The sequence below is a fragment of the Saimiri boliviensis genome, chromosome 10, assembly GCF_048565385.1.
Source record: "Saimiri boliviensis isolate mSaiBol1 chromosome 10, mSaiBol1.pri, whole genome shotgun sequence".
NCBI classification, from domain to species: domain Eukaryota; kingdom Metazoa; phylum Chordata; class Mammalia; order Primates; family Cebidae; genus Saimiri; species Saimiri boliviensis.
In genome coordinates, this window is record NC_133458.1 from 64069115 (window position 1) to 64095719 (window position 26605).

The 26605-nt window shown below is 33.5% G+C and overlaps 1 protein-coding gene across 4 annotated transcripts in view; it reads left to right on the plus strand.

Moving 5' to 3' along the window:
• The window catches only part of RUNDC3B (RUN domain containing 3B), a 170641-nt gene that overhangs the window by 37401 nt on the left and 106635 nt on the right, over nt 1-26605 (plus strand). For all 4 annotated transcript variants that reach the window (XM_074379359.1, XM_003921167.4, XM_003921168.4 and 1 more), the window contains exon 3: nt 20172-20305. In XM_074379359.1, coding sequence (XP_074235460.1) covers nt 20172-20305 — 134 coding nt within the window. The remainder of the gene's footprint in view (nt 1-20171; nt 20306-26605) is intronic.

Sequence of the window (26605 nt, forward strand, 5' to 3'; positions counted from 1 at the left end):
GGAGGTGGAGGTTGCAGCGAGCTGAGATTGTGCCATTGCACTCCAGTTTGGGCAACAAGAGCAAAACTCTGTCTGAAAAAAAGAGAGAGGGAAAAAAAAAACGAGAAAAAGAAGAGAAAATTAAAGCCACAATAAGCAAAATGAAGGAAATAATAAAGATAAAAGCAGAAATCAATGAAATTTAAAACAAAAAAAAATTGGTGATATGAAACAATGACTGCTTGAAATAATTAATAAAATTAATAAACTTCTGGTTAGACTGACCAAGAAAACAACAGAAGATACAAATTACCAATATCGGTAAGGAAAGAGGGCATATGACTACAGGCCCCACATTCAAAGGATAATAAGTGAATTGTGGAGGAAATAGGCCAATTTATTGAAAGACAAATCCTAACAAAACTCATAAAGAAGTAGATAACACAAATAGTTATACATCTATTAAAGTGGTTGAAACTGTGTTTAAAATCTAACAATGAAAACTCCAGGCCTAGATATTTTTGCTGTTGATTGCAATCAGCCATTAAGGAAATAACAATATCCTGCTCAATCCTTCTTAGAAAATAGGAGAGAACATTTCTCAACTCATTTTAAGAAAACTATTAGCCTGATACAAAATTAGACAAAATAACAAAAAAGGCAATTCTACTCATACTGAGGTATATTGCTGTTTCAGTACAAGACTAATACAATAAAGTAAATATTGCTATAAAGCAAGTCACACAAAATTTTGGTTTCCCCAGTGCATATGAAAAGTTGTGTTTACACTATACTGTAGTCTATTAAGTGTGTAATAGCATTATGTTTAAAAAATGTACATACCTTAATTAAAATAATTTATTGCTAAAAATGCTAACAATCATCTGAGCCTTCAGCAAATCATTACCTTTTTGCTGGTGGAGGATCTTGCCTCAATATTGATGGCTGCTGACTGATCAGGGTGGTGGTTGCTGAAGGATGGGGTAGATATGACAGTGTCTTAGGACGACAATGGGCTAGGCACAGTGGTTCACAGCTATAAAACCAGCACTTGGGAGCCAAGACAGGAGCATCACTCGAGTTCCAGACAAGTCTGGGCAATATAGCAGGACCCCATCTCAACAATAACAACATAGAGACAGCAGTGAATTTTGCTGCATCCATGGACTCTTCTTTGCATGAAAGATTTCTCTGTAGCATGCAATGCTATTTGATAGCATTCTACCCACAGTATAGACCTTCTCTCAAAATTGGAGTCAGTACTTTCAAACTCCAATAGTTGCTTTATCAACTAAGTTTATTTAATATCCTAAATATTTTGTTGTTTGAAATCATCATTTCAATAACGTTCACAGTGTCTTCACTTGAAATGGAGTAGATTCCATTTCAAGAAACCACTTTCTTTGCTCATCCATAAGAAGGAAGTCCTCATCTGTTCAAGTTTGATCATAAGATTGCAACAATTCAATCACATCTTCAAGCTCCACTTCTAGTTCTCTTGCTATTTCCGTGTTATCTGCAGCATCTCCTTCCACCAAAGTCTTGAACCCCTATAAGTCATCCATGAGGGTTGGAATCAACTTTTTCCAGATTCCTGTTAATGTTCTCATAAATCATAACCTCTTCTCATAAATCACGAATATTATTGATGAATATTTTTAGGAAGATTTTAAATTTACTTTGCCCAGATCCATCAGAAGACTCACTGTCTGTGGAAGCTAGAGCCTTAAGAAATGTATTTTTTCAATAATAAGACTTGAGTCTAAATTACCTGGGCTACAGAATGGATGTTGTGTTAGAAGCCATGAAAACAATATTTATCTCCTTGTACATCTCTATCACAGTTCTTGGGTGGCCAGGTACATTGTCAGTGAACAGTAATACTTTGAAAGGAATCTTTTTTCTGAATAATGGATCAAAACAGTGGGCTTTGAATATTTAGTAAACAAGGCTATAAACAGAGGAGCTGTCATCCAGGCTTTGTTGTTTCATTCATAGAGATCAGGCAGAGTAGATATAGCATAATTCTTAAGTACACTAGGATTTTTGAAATGGTAAATAAGTATTGGCTTCAATTTAAAGCCACCAGTCCCTAATAATAGAGTCAGCCTGTCCTTTGAAGCTTTAAAAGTTAAAGCCAGGCATTAACTTTTCCTCTTTTACTATGAAAGGTTTAGATGGCATCTTCTTGCAACATAAAGTTGTTATGTGCATTGAAATCTGTTGTTTAGCGTAGCCACCTTCATCAGTTATGTTGGTTCAATTTTCTGGATAAGTTACCACAGCTTCTCTACCAACACTTGCTACTTCGCCTTTTTGTTTTATTAATATTTTTTATGTACGGAGATGGCCTTTTTTTCTGAGACTTCATGAACCAACCTCTGCTGGCTTTAAACTTCTCTTCTGCAGCTTCTTTGCCTCTCTCATCCTTCATAACATTAAAGAGAGGACCTTGCTGTGGATTAGGCTTTAGCTTAAAAGAATGTTGTGGCTGGTTAGGTCTTCTGTTCAGACCACTCAAGCTTTCTTCATATCAGCAATAAGGCTCTTTCACCTTTCTTCATGTGTTCATGAAGCACTTTTAATTTCCTTTAAACTTTTCCTTTGTATTCACCACTTGGCTAAGTGGCACAAGAGGCCTAACTTTTGGCTCTCAGTTTTTGACATGCCTTTCTCAATAAGATTAATCATGTACAGCTTTTGATTTAAAGTGAGAGACATGCCATTCTTCACTTACAGACCATCATAGGGTTATTAATGGGCCTAATTTCAACATTGTTGTGTCTCAGGGAATAGGAAAGCCTGAGGAGAAAAAGAGAGATGGGAAATGGCTGGTAGCTGGACCATTCAGGACCCATGCATTTATCAATTAAGCTTGCCATCTTATATGGTTATGGTTCATGGTGCCCCAAAATTATTACAATAGTAACATCAAAGACCACTAATCACAGATCACCATAACAGATATTGTAGTGGTGAAAAAATTTGAAATATTGTGAGAATTACCAAAATGTGACAGGGAGACATAAAATAAGCACATGCTATTGGAAAAATGGCACCCGGTGGATGCAGGGTTGACACAAACCTTCAACATCTAAAAAATTCAATATCTGCAAAGCACAGTAAAGTGAAATACATTAAAACAAGGAATGACTGTACATACCAATACCCCTCATGGACACAGACACCAGAATCTTCAATACATATTGACAGATAAGACTCTGGAATGCAAGGATGCTTCCATCCTTCGAAAGTCAATGTATTTCATTTTATTAGCAGGCTAAAGAATAAAAATCATAGGATCATATCAATAGATGCATAGAAGAGCATTTGACAAAATTCAGCATTCAATCATGTTAATAAAAAATCTTTATGTTTAGGTATGAGAAGAAAACTTCCTTAAAGGGCATCTGTAGACGTTTACAACAGGGTTTCTCAACATTGATACTGTTGATATTTTGGATGGATAATTCTTTGTTATGGATTGGAAGACTCAGTGTTGTTAAGATGTCAGCTCTTTACATGTTGATCTGTAGATTCAATGCAATCTCAAAGTTTTAGAAGGCTTTTTTGTAGATATATAACTTACTCTAAAATTTATATGGCTAGGCAAAGTAACCAGAATAGGCAAAATAATTTCACAAAGGAAGATCTAAGCTGAAAACTCAAACTATCTGATTTTAAGACTTACTATTAAGATACAGTAATCAGTGTGTTAATTGTTGAAAGCTTATACATATAGATAGAGAGTTTTTAAAAAGATGCATACAAATATACTTGATTCATTTTGCTAGATGAAAAGACAATTTAATGGAAAAGTGAAATCTTTTTTTAAAGTGCTAGGATAATTGGATATCTGTGTACAAAAAAAAAATGAACCTTGTTTCTTACATCACATTATCTACAGCAGTTAGCTCAAAGTGGGTTATAGATGTAAACATAAAATGTAAAAGAATAAAACTCTTAAACAAAAATGTAGAATATCTTTATTTACCTTTAATTAGGCAAACAGATTTTAGATCTAACAACAAAAGTACAATCCATAAAACAAAAAAAAAATTGATGAAGTGAACTTCATCAAAATTAAAAGCTTTTACTCCTTGAAGGACACTGTCAATGATAAGACAAGGCATAGACCAGGAAAAAATATTTGCAAATCATGTATTTGACAAAGAGATTGTATCCATAATCTGCAAAGAACTGCTATAAAAACATTAATGATATTAAAACCAATCCAATTTTAAAATGTGCAAAGAGTTTTAGATATTTTATCAAAGAAGTTACATACATTGCAAGTAAACAAATGAAAAGATGTTCAACATCAGTAATTAGGGAAATGCAAATTCAAACCATATTAGGTACTGCTATACACTTTTATCAAGCTCTTTTCGGGGTAAGGAGCACATTGGATCTCTTTAACATCATTGGCGAGAGTGCAAAACGGCAGACCTTCTTTGGAAAACAGTATGTCAGTTTCTTATAATGTTAAATATACTTTTATTTCCCTGTAGTCTCAAATCCCACACTTCTACTCAAGAGGAAGGAAAACATAAGTTCACACAAAAACCTGTTTATAGCAGCGTTATTCATAACTGCCAAAAACTAGAAACAACTCAAATATCTTTTATGTGATGAATGCATAAATTATTGTATATTCATATGCTGACAAACTCAGTAATAAAAAGGGAAAAAAACATTTCCACACATAATAACATGTATAAATGTCAGATACATTATGGCTAAATGAAAGAAGAAAAACTCTAAAGGTTACTGTATGATTCTATTTATATGACATTCTAAAAAATACCAAACTGTAGTATCAAAGAATAGATAAGTGGTACTAGGGATTAAAGGTTCTAGGGTGGGGGTTGACTATATAGCATCATGAGTAAGGAACTTCTTTGTATGATGGAACTGTTACATGTCTTATAATCATGGTTACGCATCTCCCTCTATCTTTCAAAACTCATAGAACTGTATACCAACAGCAAATTTACTATAAAGAATAAATTTATAACTCCCCCAAATTCTATTGCTTACGATTAAAACATTTTTAAATGGGGAGGATCCCACTTTTTGATTATAATATATAGGATTCCAACTCCTTGATCCTCACTTTAGAAAACTGGTTAATTTGTCACAGAGCACAGTAAAAAGAAGTCCCAAGCAATATTCCTTTACTATCACCCCTCCATATTTTTCTTGGCCAAATATTACTTCTACTTTTCCTCTGCTTTGGAAATGAATCATAGCCTGAGTTCCCTGTTCTTTTTCTGAAACAGATGCCTTAAATTTGACAGTTAATATATACTTTCTGCTTTTTTTGGCTTCTCTCCACCCACAATTTTTTTAATATAATTTTTCTATTCTCTTTACCTTATTCATTCTCTTATTCAAGAACAAATTAAGGCCCTGTGCTGGAGGCCCAGGATACAAGATCAATGAGGTATGCTTTCACATGAAACTCAGTCTTGAAAGGTAGAAGGACACATTAACAAATAATGGTGTATAATAATGTCATCAAGTCATAATAGAAGTATTAACAAGTATAATATCTCACAAAGAAGTAAATATCTGTTTTTCTTGGATGGGTCAGAGAAGGCTTTTCACAATAAAGAGTTATAAAAGTATCTAAAATGAAAATTACAATTCTCTAAAATGTCATCTATGACTTTTTTATGGACTAACTAGTAAGCCACATAGATTAAGAAAAATATGAAATTTAGCAGTAAAGTAGTCAGAGACAACATTGTAAACTTCATCTTGGTAGCATGAGGATGGGATATATTCGTGGTTTTTGTAAAGGTTATATGGAAAATAATGGATTAAAATGAAAAATTAGCCAGGTGCAGTGGCTCATGCCTGTGATCCCAATACTTTGGGAACCAAGGCAGGCAGGTTGCTTGAGCCTCAGGAGTTCTAAACCCACCTGGGCAACATGGTGAAACCCCACCTCTACAAAAGTAAATACAAGAATTAGCTGGACATGGTGGTGTGCATCTGTAGTCTCAGCTACTTGGGAGGCTAAGGTAGAGAGGATCCCCTGAGCCCAAGGAGTCCAAGGCTGCAGTGAGCCATGATGGTGCCACTAATCTCCAGCCTGGACAAGAGAGTGAAACTCTATCTCCAAAAGAAAAAAAAGAAGGAAAGAAAAAAAAAAAGAAAAAGCTGAGAGCTGAGTATACTAAAGAACTATAGACTGTCAATTAGAAATGTAGCAGTTATTAAAGAAAACAATGATACATATAAGACACTGTTAAATTTGCTGTAAATTAATCTAATTATACTTATTAACATTTGGCTTGCTGACTCACATTCAGTTTAGATTTTGTATTGATTAGCATTTTTTTCCAGTTATATTTGTGTACACCTAATTTTTCCCCCACAAGTTACTGTTCCCTAGACTTATCAGTCTTTTGATTTTTCTTGACTATATTAGGCACATTCTACCACAAGGCACCATTGCAGTGGCTGTTTCCTGTGTAAGGAGCACACTTCTTCCAGTATCTGAATGGTTAACTCCCTCATCCATTTGAAAACTACTCAATGAGATTTAACACTTTCACTGTATTTTAAACGATAAATTACCTCCCCTTCTTTCAACCACAAGCATTAGTGCCCTCTTTCTCCTGAGTTACATTAAGTCTTAACTTTAACATATTATGTTATTTACTTATTATGATTGTTGTTTATTATCTTTCTTCACCTCCACTAAAATGTAAGCTTTACCAGGGTTAAGATCTTCACCTGTTTTGTTCATTAGATATATCCCAAATCTCTGGAGTAGTGTCTACTATATGGCAGAAACTCAGTCAGTATTTGTTGAAAAATTGATGTAAGAGTAATATTTTCTATATTTTTTTTCTGATAAGTCTTGGATTTGGAAGCTTACAAAGAGTTAGAACTCCTGTGACTTGACATTTTAGAATTTCTCTAATCCGATTGAACTGTTAGGATACCTAAGCATTGCTCAGGAACTCTGGCTTGAACCTCAAAGCTCTTCCTGACTTAGAGGATAAATAGTTACCTCCCCATGAGGCCGTCTTTTGAAGTGTAGTATAAACATTGTTAGAAACAATGGATAATGATAAACCTGTTCATTTGGCTTTTGAGTTTTCTTTGTTCATTTTTGAAGATTTTCCAACATTTGTTGGAAAAAAATCTTGATTCGAACACAAATGAGACTTAAATTGTTTCTGTAGTAACATATGAACACAATTCATCCAATAAAATCCCATATACTCAGGCCAAAATATGATACCAGAGATAAGAAATTGGCTCTGAAGGTCACCAGAGTTTGGCTTTAGACGAGGCGAGGCCCCTCTGAGAAACATTCTTTTAAGTTATGTACTTGGAAATTTAGGAATACTGAAGCAGATATTGTATCTCAGAATCATCATATTCACATAATTCTTGAAGCATCCAGGGTTATATATACCTTAGTAAATTTGATTTGATGTTTTAAATTGCATATAGAATAAAATTAACCTCTATGTTAATGTTTTACAATAAATTTAAGATTTGGGAGGAACTACATAGATTCTAAAAACGGAGAGCCACAAATTTTATGTAAGGTGAAGTATATATATACACACATAATTATCTTGTTATTTTAATTTATATTTATTAAGAAATGAAATTGAATATATTTTCATGCTAATCTTTTTTCATTTTCCGTTTATGAATTTTTGCCTATTTCTTTTGTGAAGAGAATCTTTAATTGCCCTAGAGTAGGAAAGAATCTAATTACTATTATTATTATTTTTTGAGATGGAATTTTGCTCTTTTTGCCCAGGCTGGAATGCAATGGTGCCCTCTTGGCTCATCACAACCTCTGCCTCCAAGGTTCAAGCCATTGTCCTGCCTCAGCCTCCCAAGTAGCTGGGATTACAGGCATGCGCCACCACACCCAGCTAATTTTGTATTTTTAATAGAGATGGGGTTTCTCCATGTTGGTCAGACTGGTCTCGAACTCCTGGCCTCAGGTGATTCACCTCATGCTGGAATTACAGGCGTGAGCCACCACTCCTGACCAACTAATTATTTATATCATGTGTGACTCATTTTTATATAAACCCATTGTGATCAATAGTGACCTTTTTCTCTCTTGATATCAGTCTTCGTATGTGATTACTGTTGGTGGTTTATTATTTTATACTTATTTTTCATTAGAGACTTTATGATTTCTGTTTTAAAACATGAAATATTTTTATCTTAGTTCTGTTTTATGTTGTTTTGAATGTCTAAAATTTTATAACACAATTCTCATATACTTGGTTACTTGCTTCTGTTTGAGTCATATTATTGTGTCTTAAGTAACGCAGTCACTCTTAATTACTGTGTTTGTTATAGGTATTTCTGGGTGAAAAAAAATCTTAAGTATTTATATTTATTTATTTGGACATATTGACAAAATGATCTTGATATTTTATAACCTAGCCAGAATTTTCAAGGAGTCATTTTCATTCCCCAATTTAAATATTTACTTATTCACAGAATGAGAGATTTATTAATGGTTCTAAACTTTGGTACCCTGGGGAATTTTTCAGATGTATTTTACATTAACATCACTTTCAAAATCTCTTTAAATAAAATGATTCAAAATTTAGATTTGGATTCTGGCGAAGGGAGAGTACCACAAAGAAGATGATATTATGAAAAGACTTAAAGAAATTCCACTACTGATAAAATTATCTAAGATATTTTTGAATGTCTTTTTTTATAAGAGTTAAAGAAATGTTTTATTCTACAATGTAGAATAAATTTCATGTCTTTAATAGAAATTGATGATCTCTGATGTTAGTTCGTTTGTGTTTATCTGTTTGTAGCCCTTGTGAGTTTCTGTCAGAAAATTAATGAGACATTCCCAGTTTGACCTTGTGATTTTTGCAAATTGGCATAGAGTAATTTACAGTACTTGTAATGATCAAGTCATACTTTATTTTTAATCATGGAAAAATGCTTTCTTGTTAATTTTGGTACATAATTCAATTTTGCTTTATTGCTCTAATATTGCTCATCTAAAGAAAGTAAATACTTTTCATTTTACTGAACAGGAGAAAGATTGCACAATTTAGTGACTTTGTTCATTTTAGGAGGGTATCATAAAATAATCTCTGTTCCTGCATCTTTCTGATATTCTAATCTCAATGAGTTGTTGTTTTCAAAATCATTTTATGATATTATTACCTCTTTCCCTTAAGGTAAATAATATCACACTGCAAGTTGCTTTACTAGAAGTCTAATGATAAATTCCCATTCTGATGTATTATTTGTTCTAATATATAATATAATTAAGAGTTGATTGAAGTATGTTAGAATCTTGAATGCCAAATATTTATGTGTGTATGCATATATACAATATTTTTACTTTAAATCTCTGAATTTTTAAATAGCTCTCATAGATATATTTTTTAAAATTTTTTAAATCTTATATAGAGACAGAATCTCACTATGTTGCCCAGGCTGGTCTCGAGCTCTTGAGCTCAAATGATCCTCCTCCTGCCTCCCCACCTCCCAAAGGGCCAGGAATACAGGTGTAATCCAATGACCCTGGGTTCTAGATTTCTTGGTATAAGAAACTGAGATGACCCTATAGTACAGATATCTTTGATATATTTTATTCTTTTATTACCCTTATTATCCATAAATTCAAGTACCTTAATTTGATGGAAGATATTAATTTATATTCATTAATAGTTGCCACTGTTTAGTTGGTTGCCATTGTTCATGTAATCTTTATTTTTATTAAAAACTTGTCTACATTTTCTTTTCTTTAAAGTTATGACTTTAAAACTTCAAAAGATTTGCACAATTTGAACACTCAATATTTTTTAAATTATTAAATCAATGAACAAATACTTTGTTTCAAAGATATTAATACCTACCACCTACCTTAAATGGCATTTTAAATTAGTGTTTTAGAGCTTAAGAAAAGTTGTATACTATAGCATGGGGAGAAATGACAGATACAGGCAAGGGGACAGAAGGCAGAAAACCACACTGCCATGTGTGTACCTATGCAACAATCTTGCATGTTCTTCACATGTACCCCAAAACCTAAAATGCAATTAAAAAAAATAAAAAATTAAAAAATTAAAAAAAAGAAAACTTGTATACTGTTTCATTGTTAGCTCAATTACAGTACTACTGCATTTGTAACTGTTGCTTCATGAAAAATTTTTCTCATATATAAATACAAGGTTGAAGATTCACAATTTTAAGCAACTTGCCTTAACAATATTAGTAATGAATAGAATATGTTCTATATGATACTACTAATTTATAGACAAGACTTGTGAAAAGTCCGAATTATTTCTGATCATTTATAATTACTTTATTTGCCTTACAAATGGCAATCCCTTTACAGACCATTTTATCTAGGAGTCTTTTCCATGATCCATCTTGGTACATTTATATAAAGATATTTACCTTCAAGTTTAGTAGGAAAAAAATATATGTGCAGACAGGGAGAAAAAAATTAGAATAAATATAGCAAAAGCTAAAAGTTTACTTTCTGCATAAGTGTTAAAATTCTTCGATTATGTCAATCATAATGTTCAATGATCAAAGAAATGGAAATGAATAGAAAACAAAGTGGGAACATGACTGACATGAAAAATATAAAAGATAAATATCATATTCACGAATTAGAAACATATTAAGTCTTATCAAGGCAAATTTATTTGTTTAAAGCAGTGGCCAATAATCTTCTTTGTGTGAGGGCTAATTTCAATATTAATAAAATTATGCATCAGTTATTTCATACTGAAAATTGCATAATTTTGGGGTCAGGAAGTGCTGTCTATCTTCCGTATAATTAAGCATTCTTCTATTGCATATTCATCTCTGAATTTATTCTACTTTTGCCTGAGATTTCAGAAACTAACACCTAAAACAACTTTATATGGTATGATTATACTGTTGTATTTGAATGAATTTTGTTCTTGTGCAAAACACTTTCTGAATCTGGTTTATTTCGTCTTGTCTCAACTGATTTTCTAAGCTACTGTTTCACTTTCTTTTAACATTATATATTTTATAACAAAAGATTTTGTTTCCATGGCAAATAAGAACCCCTTCTACAAACTAGCCTTGGGCCACTTTAAAATAATGTGAGCTTTGTCATTCACTTATTTTTTAAAGGGCAGTGCTTCTGCTTGCTAAGTATTTAAATTTTATATGAAAAATATTTATATTTCCTCTCATTACATGTTTCACTACCTCATTTCCCCCCCTTCCTTCTGGGGTTGTCTGTGAGAACTCTAACCAACCAGGAAAACCACCTGACTAATTATCCTCCATCAGTCAGGTCCTGCCTGTCTCCTGAGGGTAGAGTACCATGAGGTGACAGAGAACACTGATTGCTGGGTCTTGGTAGCTTTGTCTCTGAGCCTGTCTTGTCAAATTTCAAATGGTTGAAATTTGACTACAGATAACTTGGAATATGGTGGATTGTTGTTTGGTCTAGATATTTCTGGTGGCTTTTAACTTGTCTAGATTGGCTTAATCATATTAAATTATAATTAAAGCAATTAAATTCTACAAATTAGTGAAAATTTTAAGAAAATGTTCCCATGGTCTTTCACAGCCAAAATGAAAATCAGGGCACAGAGGCTAGCGTACTAACAGATTAAAAAATAATAACAAACATAATCTAGGCCAGGCATGGTGGCTCACAACTGTAATCCCAATGCTTTGGGAGACCAAGGTAGGATGATCCATTGAGCACAGGAGGTTAAGACCAGCCTGGGCAACATAGCATGATCTGGTCTCTACAAAAAAACAGAAACATTAGTGGAGCTTGATAACATGCCCCTGTAGTCTTGGCTACTCAGAAGGCTAAGGCAGGAGGATTGCTTGAGCCCAAGAATTTGAGGTTGCAGTGAGCTATGAATATATTACTGAGCTATAGCCTGGGTAACAAAGTGAGACCCTGTCTCTTAAAAATCAATCAAACAAACAAATAGACAAACACAAAAACCCTATACATTGAGTTTTATGATATTTTCAGTAATTGTTTTTCACCTTACATGAGGGATTGATTAAAAAATGCCATAAATCTGGTCATGATGTAGCTTATTTCATACATTTTTTGTAGTAAAATCTCTTTACGTCAGATTTTCCTGGAAAATGTTTTTACTTTGATAAGTTTTTAGATCTATAAATCACAAACAATACAGAGAACTTTATTTTAGACAAAGATAGTAAATGTAGTTTAAACGTTAAGAATTGATGTTATTTGAGATGAAAAGCATTCTATTCTGATTTACTTTTCAATGCTGAGAAATTTCATTTTTGTTCGTTGTAGCTGTGGCAAGAACATCATGTTCTAATATAGGCTTTAACTAGCACACCAAGTTATAGATCCTTTTGGATATGTGTGTTTCCAAACTTAATATTTGTTTGAAATGTTACAGAAGTAAGAGGATAGAAAGTGAATGGCAGATGCATAGATGGGGCACAACTGTATGCATCTCCTTCCTTTCATTTTTCATACCACATTACTAACTACATGTGTTTGTCTTTTATTTAGTTTTTGTAAAGGATCTAAGTGTTTGGAAAGGTGTGGGACCATGTGCTTTTCAATATTTCAGTGTTTGACTATGAGAAAAGGAAATGTTATTTTTGGGGAATGTTATTTCAGAAATTTGGCTTTGGAGTTTTCCCATATTATTATACTAGCAATTTCCAAAAAAACATAGTGAGAATTTCTAGTACTTTTCTAGTTGGTGATTGCTAAACAAGAATTAGAAGCTATAGCAAATAAAATAGTGTTTTTAATAGAGTAGGCATTTAGTCGATGTTGGTTAAACTGACAATATTTTATGTCATATCTAAGTGCTGCTTTCATATAAGAAAGAAAACAAAAGTTTTAATAATTCTTAAGCAAAAAAGAGAACTGCTACATTTCAAAATATGTTTGTTTATAACTTTTAGAAAAGTTAACATTTAAAAATCTGTATTAAATTCTAAAGTTGGAAAGTTTCTGAGCCATATAGTTCCACAGGAGTGATTTTTTTCCTAACCAATCTTACAAGTTCTGAGGTTCATAGCCAGCAAGTTCAGTCAAGCTGTCACTCATCTTGAGGTCCATTGTACTCATCAGTTTATTAGATCTGAGAAAGAATAACGGAGGTAAAAGTAAACAGGGAACAATTTCTGCTCACGTATTTCTATGATGTATAGACACCCTAGCCTCTCCAATACAATAGGGTACAAGGAACTAGCTTCATTTACTTGCCAAGTGTAGCTCATATTTATCTTAACAGAGTTTATTTAGTAGGTAAAGTAGTGTTTACTGTTTCAAAATTATATGTAGCCATCTTACTTGGGCTATTCAGTTTGGAATTGTAAACATCATGGCAGGTTTCTTAAATATTTCTGTGTTGTTATTTTTTTTAAAAAGATTTCCCAAAGTTGCAGATGGCTGGCTCATCTCCAAATACCTCTTCAAGGTACTCTATGCTGGTGATGTCTCCCACCACTGAGCTGCACGGGAGCATGGAATTGACTTTCGGGGGAGGGCTGTATCAGTTAAGTGATCTTTTTTAGTACATTGCATGGGTTTTGCAAAGCTTTCTTTTTTTGTGTTTTTGTTTTTTTTAAATCCAGAGGACACAAGTATGTTTATGCTAAATTTTAAAATTTAAATCTTATAAATACACACAGTATAATAACCTACTTACTTTTTTTCCCTCTCCCACATGATTCCTGCATATTTCTATTATGTTCCATGGCTTTAATCACTATATTTTATTAATCATACATACCAGTGCTATTTACACTTTCTTACTCTGTTAATAATATAAGATTTATTCATTATTTCCTTTATCGTGTACGTGCTGTATAATAATAAATATTACATGCAAAATAAGAGCTGAGGGAGGCTGTATGAATATTCCAGTCTCTCAGTAAAACATAGATGTGGCATTATCAACAATAACTGCTTTTTCATTCTTGAACCATTAGTGAGAATGTATTTCTTAGTTTCCTTTCTCCCAGGTAGAATACATACCTTTATTTATTCAGAATTTTTTTTTTAAATTGAGTTTCGTTGTATGCGAAACAGTGCTTGGCCTCTGTACTTACAATCTAGCCTTTTATATTTTTTGCTTGGAAGAGGAATATAGTCATTATTTTTAAAGATTACAGCATAACAAAGGAGAAAAAGTTAAAAACAAATATCATTTCCTTAATTCTAATTCCCACAAGTAGTCCTTTCAAGCAATTTTATCTGTTTTATGTTCTGTATCTGTAGTCTTAATCACTACTGATACATTATACTTGATTTCTTCAGGGGTACACATTTATGTGCAGCTCTTTGTGTGGACTTCCGCCATCAGTGTACAAATTCAGTCCACCAGTATTTTAAGCCTTATGTTAATAATGCTGGTGGAAGAAAAAACGAAAAAACCTTTGTTCTCCATTTCAGAGAGAGCAAAATTACTGGGATAAAAAGCCCATTAAGTTGATTCAATATTCAGATTTTTGCTGAACCTCGTCATCTTAATCGTTTTGTTTTGGAAAATTAAGAGTTGACTAATCATTATGATATAGACACATACTTTAGATATTTGTATATGTTTGTGATAAATTCCTTGCTAGTGAATTAGACATTAAATTGTCAATGCCAAAGGATAATAATTGCATTTTATAGGTGAGGAACTGATTCATAGTGCCTAAATGATTTACTTGAAGTGTCCTGTAAGTAACATGTAGAACTAGCAATGTAAGTATAATTCAGTATCTAATGTAGATCCTGACTTCCTCAGATTCAATTTAAAATGTAACTAATTATTTTTAAGTGTTTACCTTTGTTCTATTTTTTAGAACATTAATTTGAGATTTTAGTAGAAAATGAATCAGTGTCATAATTTTACCTTCAAAGCTGGATTGTCTAATAAATATAAACCTCAACTAATGATAGTACTTTTTTAAAGGACAAGTTTCTGACCTTTTCAGAAATGGAAATTTTCTCTGTTTGATAAAATAGTGTATAATATTAAACTTTCATAAATTAGCAGTAAGAAACTTGGGATTGCTGCTACAAAATTTAAAGTGAGACGTTCACAAGTTTTTAAAGGAACCAATTTCCTTTAAATATCTGAAAACTTTTACAGTGATATCAGAGTGGTTTATTAAAATGTGATAGAACTGTCTTGTTGCTTGTTTATAGGCATAGCAGCTCAGAGATAATAGTCTTTAATATTGTCAAGTAGGTGACGTATTTTAACTCTAACAGATCTTTCATTTGTGAAATCGGTTTTTCATTTACTATTGATATAGTTAGGTACTCTTATTAAAGGTGGGGAGATAAGTCACTTAACAGATTCATTTATGTTTTTTATTATGTTATGAAAAGATGATGGGTCAGCTACTGCTTAGTAGAGAAATACTTTAGAAAATTTAATTTCTGTTCTTAGAAGGTCTCCAGACCATAAAATAAGATACAACCAAAACATGGACATATTGCAAAGTGTGAATAGATATCCTACTTAGAGAGTATAGAAGAGTAATTTTAGAATAGCAATGGACCCTAGAGATCACAGGTAATTTTTAGGTCCTGAAGATGAGGCAATTTAGTGAGAAAGATAATCACATAGCTGGTCAGTAACAGATTATCTTTTAGTCTAGCAAACTTTTCACCATTTGTTTCTGTGCCTAAAAATGAATAGAGTTTAATTGATGGGATGGGAATATGTTTTGAAAAACTTGTTTAACTTTCTCATTGGTAAAAAATTAACTTCCAAGAACACTTATCATTGAAAGCATATTATATCCCTATGCTTATGAGAACTTTAGAAAGAATTCTCTTATTGACAGCATATCTCATCTTTGGAATAACATTTCTTCAAGATACGGAGTAGTCAGTTTCTTGCTATGTGATTGTCTTTTGTGCTTATTTTTAAAGGAAGTGAAAGTATTTGGGGAGTGTTTATTCATTACTTCAATATTTATTTTTAAAGGTATGAGCAACTTGTAACTTTGTTTTTTGATTATCCTGTTAAATACAGGTTATAGACTTTTACTAACAGTCAATCTGTATTTATATAAAAGTGATATTCAAATAATATCTCAGATAACTAATTAAACACATTTTATATTTAACTAAATTAAACCTTTCTGTAGATGCAGAAATTATTATTTAGTTGAAATCATAGGATATACAGACAATTTACGTGAAAGCTTCTTCGGAGGTTCTGGAAAGGAAATCTGCCTTCTCTTGAAGAAATCTTTCTGAATGTGAAATATTCAGTGTCTCAAATTAAGAGCTTCACTTTGGAAATTTTGTAAATGGAAAAGGAAGGAAGTCAGAATCAAGCAAAGTCATCCTTACATCTATCTAATTTGTAGAGCAGATAAACATGTTATTATCTTACTGGTTGATTTATGGCCCTGCAAGTCATGATGATATGCCATCCTGTCAATTGCTTAATTTCTCAGTTTGTAATCTGGGAAATCTTTTTATAATCTTTTGGGTAAAAGTCCTTGCAGAGAGTGTGCCCTACAGTTGCAGGAGTCCGAAGGATTTAGTGCCCACTCCTTCTCTGCTTAACGTAACTCTACTTTTCTACTTTTTCTGTCTCTGTTTTCTCTCCTCCAAAACAGGGCTTTTTAAAAAATACTCTTTGTTTTACAATAGCTATACTTTGAAACATCTTACAAATTGATGTTTCAAAAATCTTCATCTTACAAACATCTTCAAAGGTGATGGGGAGGAAGGCAGCAAATCACACTGCCATGTGTGTACCTATGCAACAATCTTGCATGTTCTTCACATGTACCCCAAAACCTAAAATGCAATTAAAAAAAAAAGATTTCTCTTAACCACACCAAAAAAAAAAGAAAAAAAAGAAGGTTTAAAATAAAATTACAGGAAAGCAAACCATGCCCTATGCAAAAGTCTTGGACTCTTGTACATTTCCTTAAAAAAGAAAGTCTTCTTGTTCATGGACAACCTATGCTTTATCTTTCTCCTTGGTTACCTATCTGGATTCCCAATACAGGTGGTTGCCATTGTCTAATACAGTATTGTATTTTCCCTTGCCTATTTCTCTGACTTCTGTTTCCCATATTGCCTTTTTAAAGAGATTTAAACTCGCCACAGAATCTTGGTGATACGCTTTCTTTAAGATTCTTTCCAGTGTATAGTACTTTATTTCTTGAAGGAAGTCTGGCAGCTGTAGCTCTCATTTTGAAATTATGGAATGATCCCAAATAGCAGAAGGCCAGGAAAATGAGTTGAAGTAAGAAACATTTGAGGGAGTTACTTTAGAACGGTTAATGATGGGAGTAAAGTTGGATTATGGAGTAAATTTGGAAGATTTCTCTAGATTCCAAAGCAAGCAATGTGAAGAATTTAAATTTGCATCTCATTCCTACTTCATTTTGTGGTGCAAGGAGAGCTTGGTCCCCATAACTGCTTGTATGATAACAGTAATAATGCTTATTTAGAATTTAGTATGCACTAGATTCTGCTACTTGCTATACATACATTATCTCATCTAATTCTTACAATGGTGCTATCCATTAGGTACTATCATTATTTTCAATTTACAGAAGAGGCCGAGACATAGAGTGAACCTGTCATTCGTTCAACATCCCATAGCTAGAAAGTGACCTAGTTCAGGTCCACCTGACTCAAAGCCCATGTTCTTAACCATGAGTCACCCTCCTTCCCCTCCAAATGGCTAACAGATTGATGACATGACAAGAAATACAAGTAAAGATAAACTATATTGAGGTATTATATAAGGAAATCTTTAGTTAAAAGAAGAGAGGGAACAGAAGAAAGTGATGGAGAGAGATTACAAGGGAGAAGTCTGTAGATTTCTATTTGTTAGTAGCAAAATTTTATTTTCAAAGAGATATTGAATTATATAGTTATTGGAATAAAAATTTATAGATGCATTTGTTTTTATATATATAAAGAAAAATTTGTTCAACATATTTGATGTTTGTAATCTATCATGTAAACACCTTATTAACAGAATTATCAAAATGATTGCTATAAAAAAGATGCTAATTGGATTTTTTTTAATTTAAGTTTTTGTGTTTATTACAGTTAAGATGATCTGTGTCGTGCTGATTTACCAATTTAATTTTTCAATAAATATTTATTGAGTGCCTACTGTTAGCTAGGCAAGCACTATGTCAAGTGTTAGAGATTGATCTAAAGACAAATAAAGCAAAATTCCTGCCTTAGTGATCATACCACCTAATATGTGAAATAATCAAGTAAAGAAATAATTTTGAGGAGAAGTAAGCACAGGGTGCTGTGCCAACAAAGGGACTAACTGATGAGATCACGCATGGGTTTCTGGAAGAGGAGGCCTTTAAAACACCCTGAATGATGAATAGGAGTTACTTATCATGACTTGTACAATTTCTATTGGTTGATTAATAATAAGTACCTCACTAGACATACTAGGAGGAGATTTTAAAAAAATTCAAATGCTTACATCTTCTTTTAAAGGTTTTGATTATTCTGTTTGTGGGGAGGCTAAACATGAGTATTTTTTAAAAGTAGTCCAGTTATACTAATGTTCTGCCATGGTTTGGAACCATTCAAATATTATCTCAGATGTTGGTCCTAAAATGGTGCTTGCTGACAAGAACATTTTTTTTTTTTTTTTTTTTTTTTTTTTTTGAGACGGAGTTTCGCTCTTGTTACCCAGGCTGGAGTGCAATGGCGCAATCTCGGCTCACTGCAACCTCCACCTCCTGGGTTCAGGCAATTCTCCTGCCTCAGCCTCCTAAGTAGCTGGGATTGCAGGCATGCACCACCATGCCCAGCTAATTTTTTGTATTTTTAGTAGAGACGGGGTTTCACCATGTTGAGCAGGATGGTCTGGATCTCTTGACCTCGTGATCCACCCGCCTCGGCCTCCCAAAGTGCTGGGATTACAGGCTTGAGCCACCGCGCCCGGCCGACAAGAACATTTTTTAATGTTGCTATAGAGAAGTAATAACTGAGGAAGGGATTATTTAAAATAAATAATTAATTCATAATGAAAAAGCCTTTGTTTCAAAATATAAAAACAAATCTTTCTACATAAACATTAAATAACTTTCCTAGGAAACACTAATCATTCTACACAACTAAAGAAAGTATTAAGATGTCTTTCATATCCCACTTAAAAACTGAGTGTAAAAAATCTTTCCCATGAAACTAATATTAAGTCATGCATAGAAATTTTTTTTTTCTTTTGACAAGAGTGCTGCTCTGTCGCCCAGGCTGGAGTACACTGGCTCAATCTCAGCTCACTGCAACCTCTGCCTCTCAAGTTCAAGTGATTCTCGTGCCTCAGCCTCTCTCAAGTAGCTGGTAGTACAGGCACACACCACCATGCTTGACTAATTTTTGTATTTTTGGAAGAGACAGGGTTTCACCATTTTGGCCAGGCTGGTCTCGAACTTCTGGACTCAAGTGATCCACCCACTTTGGCCTTCGGAAGTGCTGGGATTACAGGCATGGACCACCATGCCTGGCCTACATAGAAGTAGTAATACGAATGTAACCTTTACATAATAGAACATTTGGTCATGAACAGATACATAGCCAAATCTGAAAGATTACAAGTTTTTCATGAGTTCTTAACTGGAAGAGAGCAAACCAATAACAGTTTGAGGAGAGCTTTCTATAGATGAGAATGGTTGGGTGGGCAGTTATGTATTATTAGTGAATATAGGATGCTAATTGATTTTATTTATTTATAAAGTAATCCACACATTGTATTCCTTTTTGAAGTATCCTTATGAAGAGGAGAAAAGAATTGTGGTGGTGGTTTTATTTTCTCTGCTTTTCTAAGTAGAGAAAGGTTTAGAATTCAATTGACGACATTTATTAATGCTTAACTAGAAGCGCAGGAAGTGTTTAAATGACTGTATTAGGTAATAGGAAGTTAAATGGCAAGATATTTCGAATGTATAGTCCCTTTCATTTAGTTTGATTTTATTGTTGACAAATCCATGATCCAGACTCATTAAGTAAATTTCCCAAAGTAAAACCACTAGTTAAAAATAGAATAGGACTAGATTTGAGGATTTTTGACACCTAGATTGGTGGTGCCCTTTCCATTATAGTTTACTATAGTGCCTTTGTTTTTCAGAATTTTATTGTTCTTGCCTTTTAAAGTCTGGTTTTCTTTTACTTTTTAAAATTTTGTATCGCAATTTGTCTCCTGAAGGTCAAGTAACCTGGTTTGGTTATGAAAGTCCTCGTAGCTTCTGGGACTATATCAGAGTGGCTTGCCGGAAAGTTTCACAGAATTGTATCTGCAGCATTGAAAATATGGAAAATGTCAGTTCTTCTAGAGCTAAGGTAAGACATGGTCAGAGGCTTGTTTTCATTTTTTTCTTGATGGCATGTATTTGGAATAGCAGGAAGGTGTGAAGCTACTTACTATTAATTTCCTTTTCTTAAGAAGCATAAAATGCTTCCTGTTCGGTGATGTTTACATTTCTTGAATGATCTAAATTAGTGGCTCTCAAATAATGTTCTGCAGAATGCTGAAGATGTTCAAGACCCTTTCTTTAATGGGTCCATAATGTTAAAAGTATTTTTGTATAGTATCAACATGTTATTTGCCTTTTCACTGTGTTCACATTTGCACTGCCAGTACAGACACAATGGGGGATAAAACTATTGGAACCTTAGCATGAATTAATGCAGTGACATCAAACCGTGCAAGTAGTCTTGAATTATTCCTACTATTTTCTTTTAAAGGTAGTTTTAATTTAAGAATGACCATGATGATCTAGGAAACATTAATTCTTATTAAATCTCAACCTTTGAAGACTTGTATTTTTAATATCCTGAGTAATAAAAAGGAAAGTATGCATAAAGCGTTTCTGCAACATACTGAAACAGGATGGTTACTTTAAGAAAAGCACTTGTAAAATTGTTTGAATTGTGAGCCGAACTAGGTATTTTTAATGTAATATGATTTTGTTGGAAAGAAAAACTTACAAACCATAATTTTTTGGACTTAGGCATTTGACAGATCTTTTCTCAAAAAAAGACAGTAAGAAAGAGGTGAGCCTGTTACTTCAAGGAAACAGCTGAAAGTATTTGTTGCCAATGGTAAAATTAAAGCTTTTAAGTAAGAACCAGAGTTTTGGAAAACTTGTATTCACCATATTAAACTTCATAGCTTCCCAATATATAAAAGCATTTTTGATAACATTGATGTTGATATCAACAAATGTGTTTTTAAATTGTTGAAAGAAATGTGTCAACATTTAATAGGCCTTCATAACTCGTATTTTCCAAATGACCAATTTATGGAATTACAGAATAATGTATGGGTAAAAAGATCAATTCAAAGTGCAAGATATGTCTATAGATTCAATGTACTACAGCATGAAAAAATTAATATGGTTACTAAAATTTATTACTTAGTGAGTTTTGATCTAGAACAAAAGATAATATCTACACTTATCTGAAAAGACTATTAAAAGATTCCCTTTTCCAACTATATATCTGTGTGAAGCTAGATTTTCTTCATATACTTCAACCAAAACAACACATTGTAATAGATGGAATGCAGAAGCAGATGTCTAATTCTCTTGTATTAAGCCAGGCACTAAAGAGATTAGAAAAAAAATGTAAAACAGAGATACTTTTCTTACTAATATTTTTGTTTAGGAAAATAGTTACTTTTCATAAAAATGTGTTATTTATGTTAACATGTAATGGGTTTATTGCTACATATTTTTTTTTTAGAGACAGAGTCTTGCTCTTTTGCCCAGGTTGGAGTGTGGAACTAGCATAGCTCACTGCAGTCTAGAACTCCTAGGCTCAAGTGATTCTTCAGCCTCAGCCTCCTGAGTAGCTGGGACTACAGGTGCATGCCACCAACCTGGCAAATTTTTAACGTTTTTCATAGAGATAGCGTCTCTCTTTGTTGCCCAGGCTGGTCTAGAACTCCTGGCTTCAAGCAATCTTTCTGCTGCAGCCTCCCAAAGTGCTGGATTACAGGCGTGAGTCAACATGACCAACTTGTTATTTTTTTAATTACCTGATATTTTAGTTTCAAGTTTTGACTTGTGATACAGTCAATTTGATACATATAACCTACGTAAAACTTCTATGGGAGTCCTCAGTAATTTTTAGGATTATAAAATGTCTGATCTATTAAGTCAAACAGACTGAGCATCCCCAAGCTGAAAATGTGAAATATGAAATAATTCCAAAACCAAAACTTTTTGAGCACCATCATAATGTTCAAAGAAATGCTAAATAGAGCATTTAATGCAAATATTCCAAAATCAGAAAATACTCAAAATCTGAAATACTCTTGTTCCAAGCATTTTCAAAAAGGTATACTCAGCCTGTATCAGCGTTAATGTAGTAGTTGTATTTATTTTTATTGAATTGTCAGAGTAGCTTTCTTTACTATTTTGACATTCAGAAATTACAGAATGAAACATTAAGTAGAAAATAAAGATTGAAAATTGATGTTTACAGTTTTAAGATGAAGACATCATTATTTCAGTTATAAATTATATATATATATATGTGTGTGTGTGTGTAATAACCAAACATACAATGATTACCTTTCCAAAGTATCATTTCCAAGTTTTTTGTTCTTACATTTTTTTTATTTAGGATTCTTTTTTTCTTTTGGAAAATTTTTGTTCAGCAAAACTGATGAGAATATATTCAAATTAAATATTTTATAAGCACAAACTGAGTATATGTTTTAAAAACCAAGATCTATCATGTTTGAATTTAGCGACATAATTAGAAATACAGGTAAAACATTTTTATCTCCTTAATATGAAAGTGTGTTTTTGGATACATACATACAATCTATGATTTTTGTCATCTTTTCGAGACTATAACTATAAAGTTCACTTTCTAAAGCCAGTGCTCCCTCCGGCCAATCTTCAACCAAGGGCTTGTAGCAACAAAGAACTTCCTGCTTCAATTATCTTTCAACTCGTAGGTTGAATCAGTTTTCTTCTCTGTCTCACATGTTTTTAAACCAGTAAGTTTTTCATTTTTCAATTAATTATAGTTAAATTTTCTTTTTTAATTAAATTTTTCCTTCAGATAACTAAATCCTGTTTTTATTATATATCAACGATATCTTTTTCATTCCAACTATTGTCCTTTGACCTGTATTTCCTCAAACTATTGAATTTTTTATTCATTTGTTTACTTTCTTGTTTTCTAACTACAGCTTTTAAAAATGTGCAGAGAATTCCCCTTTTCATCTTAGTTGAGTTTTATCAGTTTTCCTTTTTTTCTCTTTTTTTGAGACAGAATCTAGCTCTCTTGCCCAGGCTGGAGTACAATGGCACAGTCTTGGCTCACTGCAACCTCTAACTCTGGGCTCAGGCAATTCTCCTGCCTCAGCCACCTAAGTAGCTGGTACTACAGGCATGTGCCACCACACACAGCTAATTTTTGTATTTTTAGTAGATATGGGGTTTCACCATATTGACCAGACTAGTCTCAAATCCCTGAGTTTAAGTGACCTGCCCACCTCAGACTCCCAAAGTGCTGGGATTACCAGCATGAGCTGCCATGCCTGGCCTCCATTTTCCTTTTATGTTTTCTTTATGGCTTAATAATTATATCTAAGTTTCTTTAGGCTAAGGTTTAAGCTAAAGTTAAAGATTAGCTGTAGTTTGAATTAGTCAAATCTATAAAAGGTATCCTAGATGCTACATAAACATTCGCATTTTCAAATCAAAAGTAGGAGAGAGGAACATAACAGTATATTCTAAACACTTTTCATAAAGAGGAGGATATATTTATAAAACTAGCATATCCCAAAGTACAAAAAGTAAGTAAGAAGTTAACAAACATTAGAAATGTAGCATTTGGACCTGGGTGAACCAAAGAAACCCAAACCCAGCTGACCAACTCTCTTAACAAGGATCTTGGAACTAATCACTGCACAGCAGTATGTTATCCAGCAGAGAGTTAATATTTATTTTGTAAAGTATTGGTGTTCAGTATCAAAATGCCACAGAATAATGATATTCCAAATCCTGTATTTATCTTTGTTTTACTCAGGCCTCAAACAGATTCCATTTAGTGGAGAAAGAGAATTCTATGAGTTGCCTGGTTATGCTGGGAAGATTCTGTGGACAAAGATTAGCTCTGTCTTTATTCATTACAATGAAAAGAGCAGAGTACTTAACTACTGAGTAAGTCACATCTGCCACTTGTCTGGATTGAAGGTTTAAACAGATGCCTCACATGGCAGGCTTATTGAGGTTTAGTGCTGCAATCTTGAATGACTACTAGCGTAGTGTCATCTTAACCTTGACACACGTGAAAAGATATTTCAGAACTGAAGCACTAAATTTGCCTGGTGAACAGTATACAGATAGTACATTTATATCACAATTGTATCACAATTGTCAGTCCTAATCCACTGTACCACTTAGATTCACATTGTAGAAGCTTGTCACCATGAACTGTCTCATACTTTTGTCTAGGTTAAGATCAGTGGGATGGACACGATGGCTCACACCTGTAATCCCAGCACTTTGGGAGGCAGAGGTGAGTGGATCACCTGAGGTCAACAGTTTGAGACCAGCCTGGGCAACATGGCTAAACCCTGTCTCTACTAAAAATACAAAAAATTAGCTGGGCATAGTCCTGCACACCTGCAATCCCAGCTACTTGGGAGGCTGAGGCAGGAGAATCACTTGAACCTGGAAGGCGGAGGTTGCAGTGAGCCAACATCACACCGTTGCACTGCAGCCTGGGTGAGAGAGCAAGACTCTGTCTCAAAAAAAAAAAAAAAAAAAAAGAAATGTTAACCATTCCTTTCCCTACTAAGTCTGTGACTAGTTTATCCTATTTCATAAGACTTAAACATAGCCTAACATTGAACTAGAATCAGCACTCTTGGGAAAAATGACTTTATCTCAGCAGGCACTGACTTAACGCATTCTTTTCTGAACTCCTCACCCATCTTCCCCATCTGCTCTTGGGGCATATGCTCTTATAAGCATATTATATGATCTCTGACAAAAACCACCCCCTGTTGAATCTTTAGTTACTACTGTTACTAACCTTGCAGATATTTACATTGGGCATTTCATGATATTCCAACTGATTTCAAGTTCAAGAATCCCTTCTCCTTCTTGCTGGGCCCCAAAATATGAGCTTTCTTTTCTTGGCCCCAAAATATGAGCTTTGTATTGTTCCTGAGCCCTTCCTGTCTTCTTGCATATTTTGTGAGGGATTGTCCTCCCCCCCACCCAAGCCAGTTTCTTTGTTTTTAGTAGCAGTTCTTGTTTTTAGCTAAATTTGGCTTTCTTAGGTTTCTGGTTGCTTATCCTATACATTCCTTCTTTTGTTGAATTAGAACAGTTTCTGAATAGGCTAGGCACATCAGCCATCCATATATCCATGCATCTGTCCATCCAATAAATTTACTTTGCAATTATTGAGCAGGGTAAGGAAAGTGCAGAATACAAGATAAAGCCATGATTAAAAGTTCAGATGTTATTCTCAGTGCAGTGGGGGAGCTACTTGAAAGTTTCTTTTTTCTTTTTTTTTTTTAAGTGATAGAATACTATAATCTGATTTTCATTTTATGAGATAAACTTGGTGCTATATGGAGAATAAATAGAAGGGAGGAGTGGAGTAGAAGCAGAGAATAGTTAGAAGGGTGTGATTAGAGTATAAAACGGAGATGATCCCAGAGGTAAGAAAACAGTTTCTGGTTCCAGTGATAACAGAATATCTTGTATCAGAGGGACCTGCTATTGAGAACAACTATAAAAGTTGAAAAATACATGAAGCAACAAATTTAAGACATAGGGGAACAACCAAGGCATAGAACTTGAGTGACCACAGTCCTGGAGAGATGGATGGTACATGAGCTGAGTCGCACATCCATCTTGGCTTTAGCCTAAAGTTACTTGTCTATTCACATCCTAGGTATAGAGACTAAGCAGAAAGTGGCGGAGGTGGGGGATTTTTATTTCCCTGGGCTAGACAAACAGAAGTTGGAGCTTGGAACTGCCAGTGAACAACAGACAAATGTTCCTGGAGTTGTGCATGCAGTTTTCCTATGAGGTCATTGCCAATTCTAAGTCATCTGTAGATCAAAGCAAAGTCCCATAAACAAAGCTGAAAGCAGCAGGGAGGAGGTAAAAGAGCTGATTGACGATTTCAGTCTAGTTCTGGAGAGATAGAGGTTAGAGATCAAAGGCAAACAAGGTGAAAGGGAACTGTAAACACCCAGGTTTTTACTTGAGACCCCTGAAAGACTATTCCCTTGGAGTAAGGGAAATTCTAAAGATTAATGCAAAAAAAGACCTAAAAGCAGTGCCCTAAATTGTGCGAGGTGATTTTCTAGTACTCTGACTAACTGCCAAAAGAAAAATCTACTCTGGAGAAAGGTAGCCTCAGAGTTGCTATAAATTTTCATACAGAATGTCCAGTATACAATAAAAAATCGAGTATATAATAAAAAATCACACATGTAAAGAAACATGATTGACAAATGAAGAAGAATAAAAAAGACAATTGAAACTAACCTATAGTTGATAGAGATTATGGACTTTTAAGCAATTATAATAGGTTCAAGAAAATGTAAATAAATATGAATATTACTAGAGAAACAAAATACATAAAATTATTAGA